Source organism: Macaca thibetana, chromosome 1, assembly GCF_024542745.1.
Source record: "Macaca thibetana thibetana isolate TM-01 chromosome 1, ASM2454274v1, whole genome shotgun sequence".
Lineage (NCBI taxonomy): Eukaryota > Metazoa > Chordata > Mammalia > Primates > Cercopithecidae > Macaca > Macaca thibetana.
Genome location: NC_065578.1, coordinates 119,946,020 through 119,960,696, shown reverse-complemented (window position 1 = coordinate 119,960,696; position 14,677 = coordinate 119,946,020). Strand labels below are relative to the sequence as shown.

Sequence of the window (14,677 nt, the reverse complement as noted above, 5' to 3'; positions counted from 1 at the left end):
CTAAAACAACCTTAAAATAGAATTATTGCTTGAACTTTTATTTTGAAGGACCCATTAAATAGATATCACACCCGTTTGTGATATCTTATTCACAAACCCAATGTGTACAACATACAAAAATGGAACTACCCTTGTTAAAGGAAGGTGGGTCCAGAATTCCACTGGCTCGGCATCCCTTTTAACCCTTCCTTATGTTGGTGGAACAAGGAACATAGTTTGAAAAACTATACCATACCATCAGATCCCTTTCCAGCTTAATTCACAAAAATCTATTAATCTATAAGATAGCAGAGTTCAGGAAGATAGCCATAATAGCAAAATAGCACACCGCCGTGTGGCAGGCTGGTTTCTGATGCTGTCTCTTGTGTAATAGCCAATAAAAAACTATTTTGGTTTAGGGAAGTAGTTGGTAATTAGGCAGCCATGGATATCTGTAGAGTACTTTCATTAGTCTGTTGTCTTACCTAATTTTTTCTTCTCTAACAGAATACTACAACACATCTTTGCAGGATTCTTTGCAAATTCTGCCATTCCTGGATCTCCACACCCTTTTTCCTGGTAAGTAACTAATTGCTTTCTATCTTACTCTATTGGAGTGACATCATTTTAGGTGCTGTCATTTCTGTGCAGTAGAGAAAAAGAGCTGCATAGGCCAGGCGTGGTGGCTCACGCCCATAATCGCATTCCAGCACTTTGGGAGGCCGAGGCTGGTGGATCACGAGGTCAGGAGATCGAGACCATCCTGGCTAACATGATGAAACCCCATCTCTACCAAAAATACCAAAAATTAGCCAGGCGTGGTGGCACGCGCCTGTAGTCCCAGTTACTTGGAGGCTGAGGCAGGAGAATCACTTGAACCCGGGAGACGGAGGTTGCAGTGAGCTGAGATCGCGCCACTGTACTCCAACCTGGGCAACAGAACGAGACTCCATCTCAAAAAACAAAACAAAAAAACTGCATAGGTGAGTATGTAGATGTAACTGGAGGCTGCTAGACTGCCATTATCTGCTAAGCCCAAACTTAATCAGAACTTTTATTTTTTTATTATTCAGGCTCAGGAAGGCTGTCCTGGTCCCCCAGAATGTTTGGTTGCTAGAAATGTCTTGATCCCTTTTATATTCAGATCTGAGAGTTGTGTTGAGGTAGGGAATGAGATGGTCCCTGCCAGGCTTGGTATCTGATTTGTGGGTTCCCCAGTAGACTACACAGGAATATTTTACTCCTTAAGAATTTCTGAAGTTGAAAACATTATGCTAAACTTTATTTTTTTCAAAGTAAGAGGATTTGTCAGAAGAAACAATAGGCTGTATTCAGTATCAGAGTGACACTTACGTATGATAGGGATTAAAGATGGAATTTCTTCTTGTCAGAGAAATTATTTGCCGCTTCTGACTGTGGCCCAGAAGGTTTCTTTGCTCAAAGGAACCTCAGTCCTTTTAGGACCTCTGTCATCCACTAGTCTGGACCTCTGCTGGTAGTGTACCAGCAGCTCTGCGGAGGGGGGAGAAAAAGGTGTTGCCAAGTCCCTTTTGTAATTGCTCTAAGTTGTGATTCAGAGAGACTGCTATGGCTGCTTCTCTACTTGAAAGCTCCTCATTGTCCAGAACTGTGGGCAGCCTCTTATAATGAGGGATGTTTGCTGTAGATTTTGACCAGTCATGAAGGGAAAACTCTCCTTAAAAAGCAGCTCCATCTGTGTTTAATATAAGTGGGCACAGAAAAGACAAATTTTTGAAACCAGCAGGCAATGAGTCACTCTTTTTGTTCTGGCATGTCATGTGGTACTTTAGGTAGCTTCACATTTTATGTTCTAGTTAAGTAAAATTCCTAGAGAATGAGATACTATCTCTGGATAGTTTGTTTGATCTTGAAAATATACAGAATTCTTTGCCTCTTGATCCTGGAGGACTAGTGACTTTCCAGCTCTGAGAGAGAACAGGATCCCTCTGCCACTTTTTTTCTGTGGTGTAAGGCAGAGCCTGGTCACTCCATCTAATGCTGTCTGTCTCATCTCATGTATAGGAGCGGGATGCTGCACTCCAACCCTGGGGACTATGCCTGGGGTCAGACAGGGCTTGATGCCATTGTAACCCAGGTGAGGAGCTGCCTTTTGAGGGTGTCTGTTCAGTGTGTCTCATGGTTCCATAGGCTTCCTGCTTTCCTTCTGCTACTTTCTGAAATGGCAGTCATTCTGCTTTCTCTAATATTTTGAGTTTTGGGGTTTCCATTTTACTAAAGGGATGAATGATTTATGGGGTTAGCTCAGCATCCATGCACTTCCTAGGTCCGAGGGAATTTCTAGAAGATGGTTTCATCTCCATAGGAAGAAAAGACTTCTATAAAAAATAGTATTTTGTATTTTTGGTCTTTCTTGTTCAGTCCTATAAGGATTCTGTTGACAAGTATTTCACAAAAAAAGGAGGATTTCCTCACATGTCGAAGCAGGGATTTCTGCTAGATGGAGCAAAGTAGGGGAAGGAAGCAGAGAAAAAGGTATTCCCATGCCATGTATAATTGCTTCCACTTGTTTATGTTCATTTTAATTTGATTGGTTTTTCATTTCCCTTGTGGATTTCTGAGACTAGAAAGCATGTCTTTTATATTCAGTCTTCTTATAGGCGGTAATTTACCTATTTCTTGGCTTACATTATGCTACTTTTCATACTCTCGCTTTTTTCTTATTCTAGCAGAATGAAGCTTTTGGACCAGTTACATATTAACTTTTTATTAAGCTGTAGTTTTATTCATGACATCACAACCCTTTTGCTGCCCCTGAAGTTGCTTTATGGCCAGAGGTGGGCCTTGCAATCATGGGTTTGTCTGTAGGCTTATGCAATGTCACTCTGAAATTGTAAAGCAATTATGAGTGTTCTGGCAGCAGGAAAGGGGAAACCCAAGCCTCTCAGAGCCTAGCAGAAGTAAGAGTAACTAACATACCTAATGTCTGTGCTGTTGGTTCTCAGCTGGAGCAGCTCCCTCTCCAGGTGTATTGAGATGTCTGCCACTTCATCTTTTTCTTTCTCTTTTTTTGTAGCTTTTAGGACAACTGGAAAACACAGGCCCTCCCCCAGCTGACAAGGAAAAGATCACATCTCTTCCAACAGTGACAGTAACTCAGGAACAAGTTGGTAGGTTCATTTTTATACTTACTCTGTCATCTTCGGATCTCTGTTCAAAATCCCAGTATCTTCTGACAAGTGAAAAGTTTAAAAAACGAACAAAATAAAAAGACAAAAAAGATAAATAAGAAAAAAAATCCCAATACCTTCCTATATTAAGGGCCTTTAAGTGAAGCTATGGCCCTCTAAAATTCCTACCTGGGTGCCAAATCTGGAAAGTTCCTACCCCTTTATTAGGTTAGTCAGTAGGTATTTCCTAAGCAATTATGTCTCTTTTTTAGGTGCCATTGGGAATAAAGAGGTACAAAGATAGATAAGACTTGATTCTGATAAGTTGAAGAAAAACTTATCAAATGATTAAAAACTGTGTTGGACACATGATACTGACATTGGGGAAAGGAGAAGAGAAAAAAATAGGAGACTGGGAATTTGTTTCAGATCTACTTTGTGTCAGGTACAGTTAGGTATATTAGTCATAGATATTACTTTATTTGTAAGCACTGGAGGAATTTAGTGACAAGGGACAACATTCTGGACTGGGAGTTTCTGTTCCCATCAGTTTGGGTTTAGAGTTAGAGATTTCAAAGATAAGGTGGGCCATCTTAGGTCATTCTATTTAAGGAAAAGTATGCACTAATATACGTGGTGTGTGAGTCAGGTAAAGTGGTCTTTAGGGAAGATTAGTCTAGGGGCAGTGTGTAGCACATTGGAAGCGAGATAGCAGAAACAGGGATTTTAGAGTCTGTCGCAGCAGTCCAGGTGAGGTTCAGGTGATGGTGACAATACTAACAGAAAGGAAAGGGTAGATTCAGAAGATCATTTTGGAGAGAGGCTTTCCTCACTGATTGCGTAATGGGATGAAGGAGGGGAAAGTCAAAGATAATTCTGAGATTTCACAGCTTTGTAACTGTAAACATGGTGCTGACATCTTAAGGGCTGGGGAAATAGTGAATGGGCCCTGGTTTGGGTAAGGAGATGAGGTGATGTTTTACATTTTTAATTCGTTGATTTTTGAGGTGCCAGCTGAGAATCCAAGTGAAGAGGAGCTGGGGATTGCTATGGAGCTGGTTTGAGGGAAAATTAAGTTGTAGCAAAGTATAGGATATATTTGGAGGGTTAAGATCGTGGAATCTGGGATACTAGCTGGGAGGCTGTTGCAGCAGACTAGTCATGAGAAGTAAAATAATTAAGGCTAAGGTGGTAAGAATGGAGAGTAAGGAGTAAATCGGTTAAGTAGTAGTATTGCCCCAAATGCCTTATCTGCTGTTGGTTCATGGAGCATATCCCAGCCACTAGGCATGTAGACTAGCTGACAGTATTAGCCAAATTTGGGAAACTCAAAACTTGCTGCTTGGAATTCCCAATATAGTTGGTGACTAATGCTTCTCAGAGAAGAGGGTTTTCTGTCTCTTGATTTGGTGACCTGAGCTAGACTTCAACTTTGCAGTTCTGTAGCACCACTTCTGGTATAGCTTTTCTGGTATAGCTTCTGGTATTTTTTTTTCTTTTCTGGTATAGCTTTTATTAACAGTTTTTTTTTTTTTTTGAGACAGAGTTGCTCTGTTGTCCAGGCTGGAGTGCGGTGGCGCGAATTGGCTCACTGCAACCTCCACCTCCCAGGTTCAAGCAATTCTCTGCCTCAGCCTCCCAAGTAGCTGGGATTACAGGTGCCCACCATCACAGCCAGCTAATCTTTGTATTTTTAGTAGAGACAGGGTTTTTACCATCTTGGCCAGGCTGGTCTTGAACTTCTGACCTCGTGATCCACCCGCCTTCGCCCTCATTAACAATTTTTACAGAGGACTTTAGGGCAGCCACACTGAAATAGAGTGCTTTATCCCATGCTGAAAAGAGCATGGTGAAAGTGGCAAGTGGCTTGAGACACTGAACTGCCAAGGTTGCTGAGATGAATCCCTTGGCTATGGTGGACAGATTGACAGTGGAAACTGACTGCCAGAGGGCTGTCACACATTTGGGAAGAAGTTTTTCCGTTTTACTGAACAGATCATCTAAGCCCCGGTTTATTTCTTCCAACTCTTTACATCAAAAAATAGGCCTTGTATAATTCCTACGTAGGCCTTTTTGGAGTAGGCCCCATTCGTCATTCCTCCTTTTCGTGTCTCCGTCTACTACACCTTTGCCCTCGTTTTGAAATAAATTCATGCCTCTTAGCTGCCTGCTACTTGGGTGTACATTTTCTTTTGTCTCATGTCTTTATGCATTCATAGGGTTGGTAGAGACATTGGGTTAGTTTTTTCTTCCTTCCTTTTGCTTGTTTACTTTAAAAGGCATTACCTTCTTCAACAGATATGGGTTTAGAGTGTCCAGTATGCAAAGAAGATTACACAGTTGAAGAGGAAGTCCGGCAGTTACCTTGCAATCACTTCTTTCACAGCAGTTGTATTGTGCCATGGCTGGAACTGGTGAGTACAGCAAGTCATGGCTTCTTGGGGGGATGATTCAGAGTAAAGATATAGTTAACAGTTCCTCGAGATCCAAGTAGATCAGATTTTATCCCATAAATCCCTGGCTAACTCTGGTACTGTTATTTGTTTGGAACTTTTCTGACCAAGGGTTGCAAACTATGTTCTACAGGTCATTGTTTCCTGCCACCTGTTACTGTAAATAACATTTTATTGGAACACAGCTATGTTCATTTGTTTATAGATTGTGGCAACTTTTGTGCTACATCAGCAGAGTTGATTAGTCGTAACAGCTGTAGTGTGGCCTGCAAAGCCTAAAATATTTATTTTCTGTCCCTTTATGTATTTATTTTGAGATAGAGTCTCACTCTGTCACTCAGACTGGAGTGCAGTGGCATGATCTCAACTCACTGAAACCTCCACCTCCTGGGTTCAAGTGATTCTTGTGCCTCAGTCTCTCAGAGTAGCTAGGATTACAGGCATGCACCACCATGCCCAGCCAATTTTTGTGTTTTTAGTAGAGACAGGGTTTCGCCATGTTGGCCAGGCTGATCTCAAACTCCTGACCTCAAGTGATCCTCCTGCCTTGGCCTCCCAAAGTATTGGGATCACAGGTGTGAGCCAGTGCACCCGGCCAATTTTCCTGTCCCTTTAAACAAAAAGTTTGCTGACCTCTGCTCTAGACCATATGGGAAGTAATGGGCAGTTACCCTCTTGTCATAGATTACTCACTGTTTCTGGTTAGTTCTGTTTGGTGGTATGTGTTAGCTGTTATTAACTTGCTGGCCTAGAATTGTGCCTGTCAGTTCTGCTTAAAGTTCTGTTTGGGAGATATCCTGGTATCACACCTTAGAGGCCAGTGCATGCTGTATGAGGATGCATTCCCTATTGTTTTTCTATTCCAAGTCATAATTTTTGATGTGACAATTCTCAGGGTTATTTAAGTGTGCAGTACTCCCAGCTTCTCAGGCCAGGATCTTCACATAGACTAATATTTTTCTGTTTCAGCATGACACATGTCCTGTATGTAGGAAGAGCTTAAATGGTGAGGACTCTACTCGGCAAAGCCAGAGCTCTGAGGCCTCTGCAAGCAACAGATTTAGCAATGACAGTCAGTTACATGACCGATGGACTTTCTGAAGCTAAAGACCACACCTGAATCTGGGCTGTGGTAATCATCTTACCATAGCTGTACATTGTATCAAAACAAAAAATTAGTAGATGGATTTAGGAATCATGTAAGAAACTCAACACATAATATTAATGCAATGAATGTTTTTCTTCTCTAAATTTAAAGTTAGTATCTACAGATGGAATTGTGTCTACAACCAAATGCCTCTTATCCCTGAATTCAGAGTGATAATTTTATAAGTGTGAAACTTAATTATGTAGGGCTCCTCCCACCTGAATAGAATTAATTCCTGAAAGTCTAGTTAGGGTCCTGCTCTCTGTCATGTTGCCTTGTAACGGGTGTTTCCACCTCCTTCTCCAACCTCTACCCTACCATTAGTGTATTTTACTATAAAAACAGTGGAACCACAGCCCTAAAGTCCTGCTGATATAAAGTCCTTTTGTCTTAATTGTATTAAAAAAAAAAAAAAAAAAAAAAACTACTTTTGCTCACATTAGCTATGAGGCGAGGTCAAATTCAGGAATCTAAGACTAATGATTTCGTTTTGTCTTGAACCCCAGAGAGCAAATCAAAGAAAAATTACAGCAAGAAGAGAAAAGTGGTTCATCATTGTGTGCTTTGGTTTTCTTAATTTTTGTTTGTTTGTTTTTTTGAAACAGAGTCTTGCTCTGTTGCCTAGGCTGGAATGCAGTGGCGCGATCTCAGCCCACTGCAACCTCTGCCTCCCGAGCTCAAGCGATTCTCCTGCCCCAGCCTCCCGAGTAGCTGGGACTACAGGCGCTTGTCACCATGCTCAGCTAATTTTTTGTATTTTTAGTAGAGATTGGGGTTTCACCATGTTAGCCAAGATGGTCTTAATCTCCTGACCTTGTGCTCTGCCCACCTCAGCCTCCCAAAGTGCTGGCATTACAGGCGTGAGCCACTGCGCCTGGCGTCTTACTTTAATTTTTAAAGACTACTTCAGTTGATGTAGTTTCCCCAGAAACCTACATAACATATATTGGGAGCCTTATGTTGGTAGGAATCTAATTCCCATTCCTTTTTGGGAATGAGTTGGGCAGCATACAGGCACAGAAAGACAGATGTTTGAGATCTTTGCCTCTGAGATTTTAAAAAATGATTCCTGCCAGGTGCGGTGGCTCACGCCTGTAATCTCAGCACTTTGGGAGGCCGAGGCAGGAGGATCACAAGGTCAAGAGATCGAGACCAGCCTGACCAACATGGAGAAACCCTGTCTCTACTAAAAATACAAAATTAGCTGGCCGTGGTGACGCATGCCTGTAGTCCCAGCTACTCGGGAGGCTGAGGCAGGCCAATCACTTGAACCCGGGAGGCAGAGGTTGCAGTGAGCTAGGATCACACCATCGCACTGCAGTCGGGGCAGCAAGAATGAAACTCCCATCTCAAAAAAAAAAAAAAAAAAAAATCCCCAACTCACTGATTTTTTTTTTTTTCTGTCACCTAGGCTGGAGCACAGTGGCACAATCTCAGCTCACCACAGCCTCGACCTCCCAGGCTCTAGTGATCCTCCCACCTCAGCCTCCCAAGTAGCTGGGACTACAGGCATGTTGCCACCATGCCTGGGTACCATGCCTGGGTAATTTTTATATTTTTGTAGAGATAGGGTTTTGCCTTGTTGCCCAGGCTGGTCTCAAACTCCTGGGCTCAAGTGATCTGCCTGCCTCAACCTCTCAAAGTGCTCAACTCATTGTTTACTGTCTTTTTTCCTAGTAATCTTAAAATAATTTGCCTCACAGAAATAGAGGCAGTGAGCGTCTGCAGCCAGTTCACTGTTTTTGGTAATTCATTGGTCTTCAGGAGTTAAGATTTTACATTGCCACATTTTAATTTTTAAGCCTATTTTTCATCTCTGAAACTTTCCTTTTCTGCTTGGTTCTCTGGCTATACTTGGACTCAAACTGATCAGTGTGATCATGTCCAAAACAGCTTGGCCTGGGAGAGGTAGGCCTTATTTTTTCAGCCTAGCAACGTCCCATGCACATGCTCTTTGTAGCATTCAAGTGTTTAACATTGAATACAGTAAGGTCAAGAATGTTATTGAAACTTCAAGGTCTCAAAAGGAAATGATGGGGACATAGAACAACTGTTGGTGTACCAAAAAAAAGGTACAGAGGTGCACCATTTGTATTGTCACATCAGCCTTGTATAGTTTAGAATGATCAGAACAAAAACACCACTCTTTAGTGGGTCTCTTTCTTGGCTAGGAGTCTTTCCTCAGTTTTTGTTGACTATCATACACTGATTTGTGGGTGACAGAAGGGGGCTAGAGATACTTTTTTCTGTACTTTGGTAGAGGATGAAGGAGTCAGAGAGGGAAAAGAAAAAGTGAGAGAGTGGCCTGCTGAAATAATAGCCTGCCTCTAAAAGTTGTGACCAGAAAGTATGATTCATTTGGGCCCAGAGGGAATAAAATATGTTTTTTCATATACCTCCTGTATTACACCTCTGTAGTGATTATTGTTTGGGGAATGAGACCTACTTACTGTGTGTAGCCCCTGAAATGTAGCTTGAGAATAAACATTGGTTTTGAATTGGGGAGGAGGATGGAAGGAAATTAGAGGTGTATTATGAATATTTGGCCACTACTTAGATGGAGGAAGGCTGTGTTGAACTTGGGACATGTTGCAGTTTTCTTTTTTTTTTTTTTTTTTTTGAGACGGAGTCTCGCTGTGTCTCCCAGGCTGGAGTGCAGTGGCCTGATCTCGGCTCACTGCAAGCTCCGCCTCCCGGGTTCACGCCATTCTCCCGCCTCAGCCTCCCAAGTAGCTGAGACTACAGGCGCCCGCCACCACGCCCGGTTAGTTTTTTGTATTTTTAGTAGAGACAGGGTTTCACCATGTTAGCCAGGATGGTCTCGATCTCCTGACCTCGTGATCCACCCGCCTCGGCTTCCCAAAGTGCTGGGATTACAGGCTTGAGCCACCGCGCCCGGCCATGTTGCAGTTTTCAAGTACACAATATCAGTTGTCTCAGAAAAATTATGACAGCCTGGACATATTTATCTGCTTGTCAGTGTCTGGAGATGCCAGGAAAGGCAGTTGTAGTTTTACCTACAGCTAGAGAACCAGTGCCTAGAGAACTAGAGGATCTGAGTAGCTTTACAAAGGGTGGAAACAAAGTGCTGGATAGGGGTCTGCCTTTTTTACACAGTATAGCAAACAGCATCAGACTAAGTTATATGAAATTTTCTTCACTTTTTTTGCTCTGATGGATATAGGACGTGAGACTCATTTTGCTGTTTCCCAGACTGTCCCACTTAATGAATCTGTTGTGTTTCTTCTTATAATGGGAGGCACCTCAGATGTCCACGTTAATTTGTGTTGAGGAGTTAGGGTTCTTCAGGAATTTATTCTTATTCTTATTTATTATTTATTTATTTTTTTTGAGATGGAAGTCTCACTCTCGCCTAGGCTGGAATGCAGTGGCACGATCTCAGCTTGCTGCAACCTCTGCCTCCTGGGTTCCAGTGATTCTTCTGCCTTCACCTCCCTAGCAGCTGGGATTACAGGCACCTGCCACCACTCCCAGCTAATTTTTTATGTTTAGTAGAGACAGGATTTTACCATGTTGGCCAGGCTGGTCTTGAACTCTAGATCTAGACCTCAGGTGATCTGTCTGCCATGGCCTCCCAAAGTGCTGGGATTACAGGCAGGAGCCACCATGCCCAGCCTGAGATGTATTATAAGGAATTGGTTCACACAATTATGGAGTTTGAGAAGTCCCAAGATCTGCAGTGGGCCAGCTAGAGATCCAGGAGAGCTGATGGTGTAGTTCCAGTCTGAAAGCCAGCTTTTGGAGACCCTAGAAGAGCTGATGTTTCCATTCCAGTTCAAAGGCAGGATAAGACTGAGGTCTTAGTTCAAGCAGTCAGGCAGGAGGACTTCTCCCTTACTTGTTCCATTCAGACCTTCAACTGATTGGATGAGGGCCACTTACATTAGGGAGGGCCGTGTGCTGTATTCAGTCTGTTGATTGAAATGTTAGTCTCATCCAAAAACACCCTCACAGACACACCCAGAGTACTGTATGACCAAATATCTGGGCATCATGTGGCCTAGTCAAGTTGACACGTAAGATTAACCATCACAACGAGGAAAAACAGAAATGATGCATGTATACAGAGTGCTCCTCATCCCACTTAAGTTTCACCAAGTTAATAATGTGTCTTTCTGAGAAGTGGTTCATCATGTTGGCCAGGCTGATCTCAAACTCCTGACCTCAGGTGACCTACCCACCTCGGCCTCCCAAAGTGCTGGGATTACAGGCCTGAGCCCAGCGCGCCCAGCTGACAGGTGCTTCTTAAATGTTTTCTTTAAGCGGGAATTGGTTCTCAAGTTAGAAGGAAAATTCGAGGGGAAGAGCTTGTTTTTTCTCCAACCAGCCTCTGATTAAATAGTTATTAGGAAAAACTCCTTGCTTATGTCTTTGTATTGCACATTTTTATGTATGTATATATGTGTAAATATAGATATTTATATACATGTATATGCACATTTCACAATGGAGGAAGAAGGGATATGGTGTGCACTGAGGTAAAGTGAGCAGAGATAGAGAAGAGGGCTAGAACCTCACAGTCTAATTCTCTCATTGTACATAACTGTTAGGGTCTTTGTTCCCCTGAGTTCTCTGGTATGCTGGCTTGGGCTGGGGATTCCCTGGAGGTAAAAACCTAATCATTTCCAAAGGTTGGGAATAAAAGACTTTGAGGAAAGGGTGTTCATCATCCATTGCTTCTATATTATAATCAGTTGAACTATAATACAGTTATCTATTGCTTTTTTTAAAAAACTTTTCTGACAAATTATTGACACCAAATGGAATAATTCATGACCCGCATGCTTCAGCTTCTTTCTCCCTGGTTCCCAGGTGCTATTCCCTCAAGAAATACAAATTAAATATATCCGTCTTAATAAATCAGGAGGGAAGCATAGTCTGAGTCTGTTTTAAATGACAACAAAACAGCTTTGGGACTTAAGAAGTGGAAGACAGATTTTTATTTTTTTGAGACACAATCTTACTCTTTCACCTAGGCTGGAGTGCAGTGGCATGATCTCAGCCCTCTGCAACCTCCCCACCCCTGGGTTCAAGCGATTCTCTTGCCTCAGCCTCCCAAGTAGCTGGGATTACAGGCACATGCCACCATGCCTGGCTAATTTTTGTATTTTTAGTAGAGACGGGGTTTTGCCATGTTGCCCAGGCTGGTCTCGAACTCCTGACTTCAAGTGATCACCCACCTTGGCCTCCCAAAGTGCTGGGATTCCGCATGAGCCACCGCGCCCAGGTGAGGAGACAGATTTTACGAGAAGGAGCAGGGCTGGTATCTGAATAGATATTTGGATGTTAGGGGAAAACCCTTTTTGGCCTCTGTGGTAGAGAGATCGGAAGATAAAAGTGCTGTTTACAAGAATAATCCATCGGAGCTCTGGGGATTGGGGGCGACTTACAGAATAGAATACTCTTATTGAGAATTTCCCTAATGAATCTCGTTTATGTTCTGTCGCAGTAAGATGGAGGAAAACTTTGGTGGGATAAGCATCACAAGTGGCTGTCCTGTAGGGGGAAATCCTAGCCTGCAATAATGTCAGTGTCTCAGTATTCAGCCAGGGAGCACTGCGCTGCTCCAGGGGTTTAAAATAGAATGCATAGAATACAATGTGTACAACCAGAGATGCTTTCCAGGATCAAAATAGAGCCCTTGTCTGATCCAAATGACATTGTAAGGTTTTGATTTCTCTTACCTGCCACAGACAAGTGCATTATAGGCATTCAGCTTTAAGGTTTTGTACATGTAAACTTTATGTTTTCCTGCCAAACTACACTTGGTGTCCACAGAAGTGTAGTTTGAATGTTGCCCCTTCCTCCTCTTTCAACCAGAACACTTAGATCTGTGAATCATAGGATGTAAGCTTGTGGTTCTTTACAGTTTCTAATAAGAAATACAATTTTCAAGGTCCAAAAATTATTAGATTCTTGGCTGGGCATGGTGGCTCATGCCTGTAATCTCAGCACTTTGGGAGACTGAGGCAGGCAGATCACTTGAGGTCAGGAGTTTGAGACCAGCCTGGGCAACACAGTGAAACCCCATGTCTACTAAAAATACAAAACTTAGCCGGGTGTGGTGGCGCACACCTGTAGTCCCAGCTACTCAGGAGACTGAGGAGGGAGAATCGCCTGAACCCAGGAGGCAGAGGTTGTAGTGAGCCAAGATTGTGCCACTGCACTCCAGGGCGACAGAGACCCTGTCTCAAAACAAAAACCCCCAAATTATTAGATTCCCTTCCAACAACATGATAGCCATATTATTAGTATTTTTGATTAAAGAATATGTAACAAAAAGCTGCTATAATTTCAGTAATGCTTTTAAGTCAATGTATCTTTTTTTTCTTTTTTTTTTTTTGAGACAGAGTCTTGCTCTGTTGCCCAGGCTGGAGTGCAGTGGCCGGATATTAGCTCACTGCAAGCTCTGCCTCCCGGGTTCACGCCCTTCTCCTGCCTCAGCCTCCCGAGTAGCTGGGACTACAGGTGCCCGCCACCGCGCCCGGCTAGTTTTTTGTATTTTTTAGTAGAGACGGGGTTTCACCGTGTTAGCCAGGGTGGTCTCGATCTCCTGACCTTGTGATCTGCCCGTCTCGGCCTCCCAAAGTGCTGGGATTAGAGGCTTGAGCCACCGCGCCGGGCCTAAGTCAATGTATCTTTATTAGTCACACCAGAATTTACATCCAATTGAAATACAGTATATACAAATACTTGAAAGATATTTATTCAGGCTGAAGATTATGCTATATAGATTCCTTCTAATAACCTCATGGCCTCACAGAGGTTCAGAACCCATGGTTGTGAATCACTCACGTAGACTGGGGCTAAGATGTGTGTCCAGAAAACTACCTGTTATGCATGGAAATTGTAGGCTTATTTGAAGTCAGTTTATCAACACATTTTGAAAGCCGAGACACAAGTATTTTAAATTTCTGTTTAACCAAGTATTGAGAGATAAGCAGAGTAAATAAACTCTTAAGAAGCAAGACTCAGTTGGTATGTACAAAGTATGATTGCTTTGTATATATTCTGCTTAGTTCGAGTCAGAGCTAGTAATCTAATGCTCTTAAATGTCTTCATAAACTTGGGCAGTGATCATGTTTCCTGTGATTATGTGTCACAGATTTTTATATGTGGACTATAATTAGTATAGTACAATGGCTGAAACCTTTCCTATATATAGTTGGATATATCTTCTTTCTGAGACTTCCAATGATTGTATAATGTTGAGTAGCTCCAGAAGATTCTTTGAATAGTAAAAACAAAAGACATCTCTACCCATGTGAGCTTATTTAGTTAGTTAGAAACACAGAACTAACATATATAAAACAGGTAGAGAAAGATTAAGGTGAATGTGATGTAATGGAGAAGGCTTTGGAGACTTTGGAGTCAGAATTCAAATGGCTCTAGGTTCCAAATCCAGACTCTCATTTAATTCTTAGAACAGTCCTGTGGAAACAGAAGATACAGTTGGCAGTATCCCTTTTTACAGATAGGTAAACAGAAATAGCATCTCAAAACCTCATTTGCACTGGACGTGGTGGCTCACGCCTGTAATCCCAGCACTTTGGGAGGCTGAGGCGGGCGGATCACTTGAGGTCAGGATTTTGAGACCAGCCTGGCCAACATGGTGAAACCCCGTCTCTACTAAAAACACAAAAATTAACCATGCATGGTGGTGCATGCCTGTAATCCCAGCTACTTGGGAGGCTGAGGCAGGAGAATTGCTTGAATCCGGGAGGTGGAGGTTGCAGTAAGCCGAGATCGTGCCACTATACTCCAGCCTGGGCAACAGAGTGAGACTCCCGTTTCCAAAAAAAAAAAAAAAAAAATTCATTTGCCCAATGACAAATAGCTGGTATGTTGCAGAGCCAGAATTTGAATCCAGGTCTTTTTGACTGTGGCTGGTTCTTTTATCTCCATAGGATACAAAGTCTAAAATCCTT

The 14,677-nt window shown here is 42.6% G+C and overlaps 1 protein-coding gene and 1 pseudogene across 2 annotated transcripts in view; both read left to right on the top strand.

The window, feature by feature from the left end:
* RNF115 (ring finger protein 115) overlaps positions 1-9,128 on the top strand; it is a 146,153-nt gene extending 137,025 nt beyond the window's left edge. The window contains exons 6-10 of the mRNA XM_050751184.1: positions 487-558; positions 2,023-2,095; positions 3,035-3,128; positions 5,427-5,542; positions 6,551-9,128. Of these exons, the coding sequence (XP_050607141.1) occupies positions 487-558; positions 2,023-2,095; positions 3,035-3,128; positions 5,427-5,542; positions 6,551-6,682 (487 nt within the window). The 3' untranslated portion in view covers positions 6,683-9,128. The remainder of the gene's footprint in view (positions 1-486; positions 559-2,022; positions 2,096-3,034; positions 3,129-5,426; positions 5,543-6,550) is intronic.
* LOC126931509 (neuroblastoma breakpoint family member 3-like) overlaps positions 1-14,677 on the top strand; it is an 833,099-nt pseudogene that overhangs the window by 549,140 nt on the left and 269,282 nt on the right. The gene's annotated exons all lie outside the window — the stretch shown is intronic.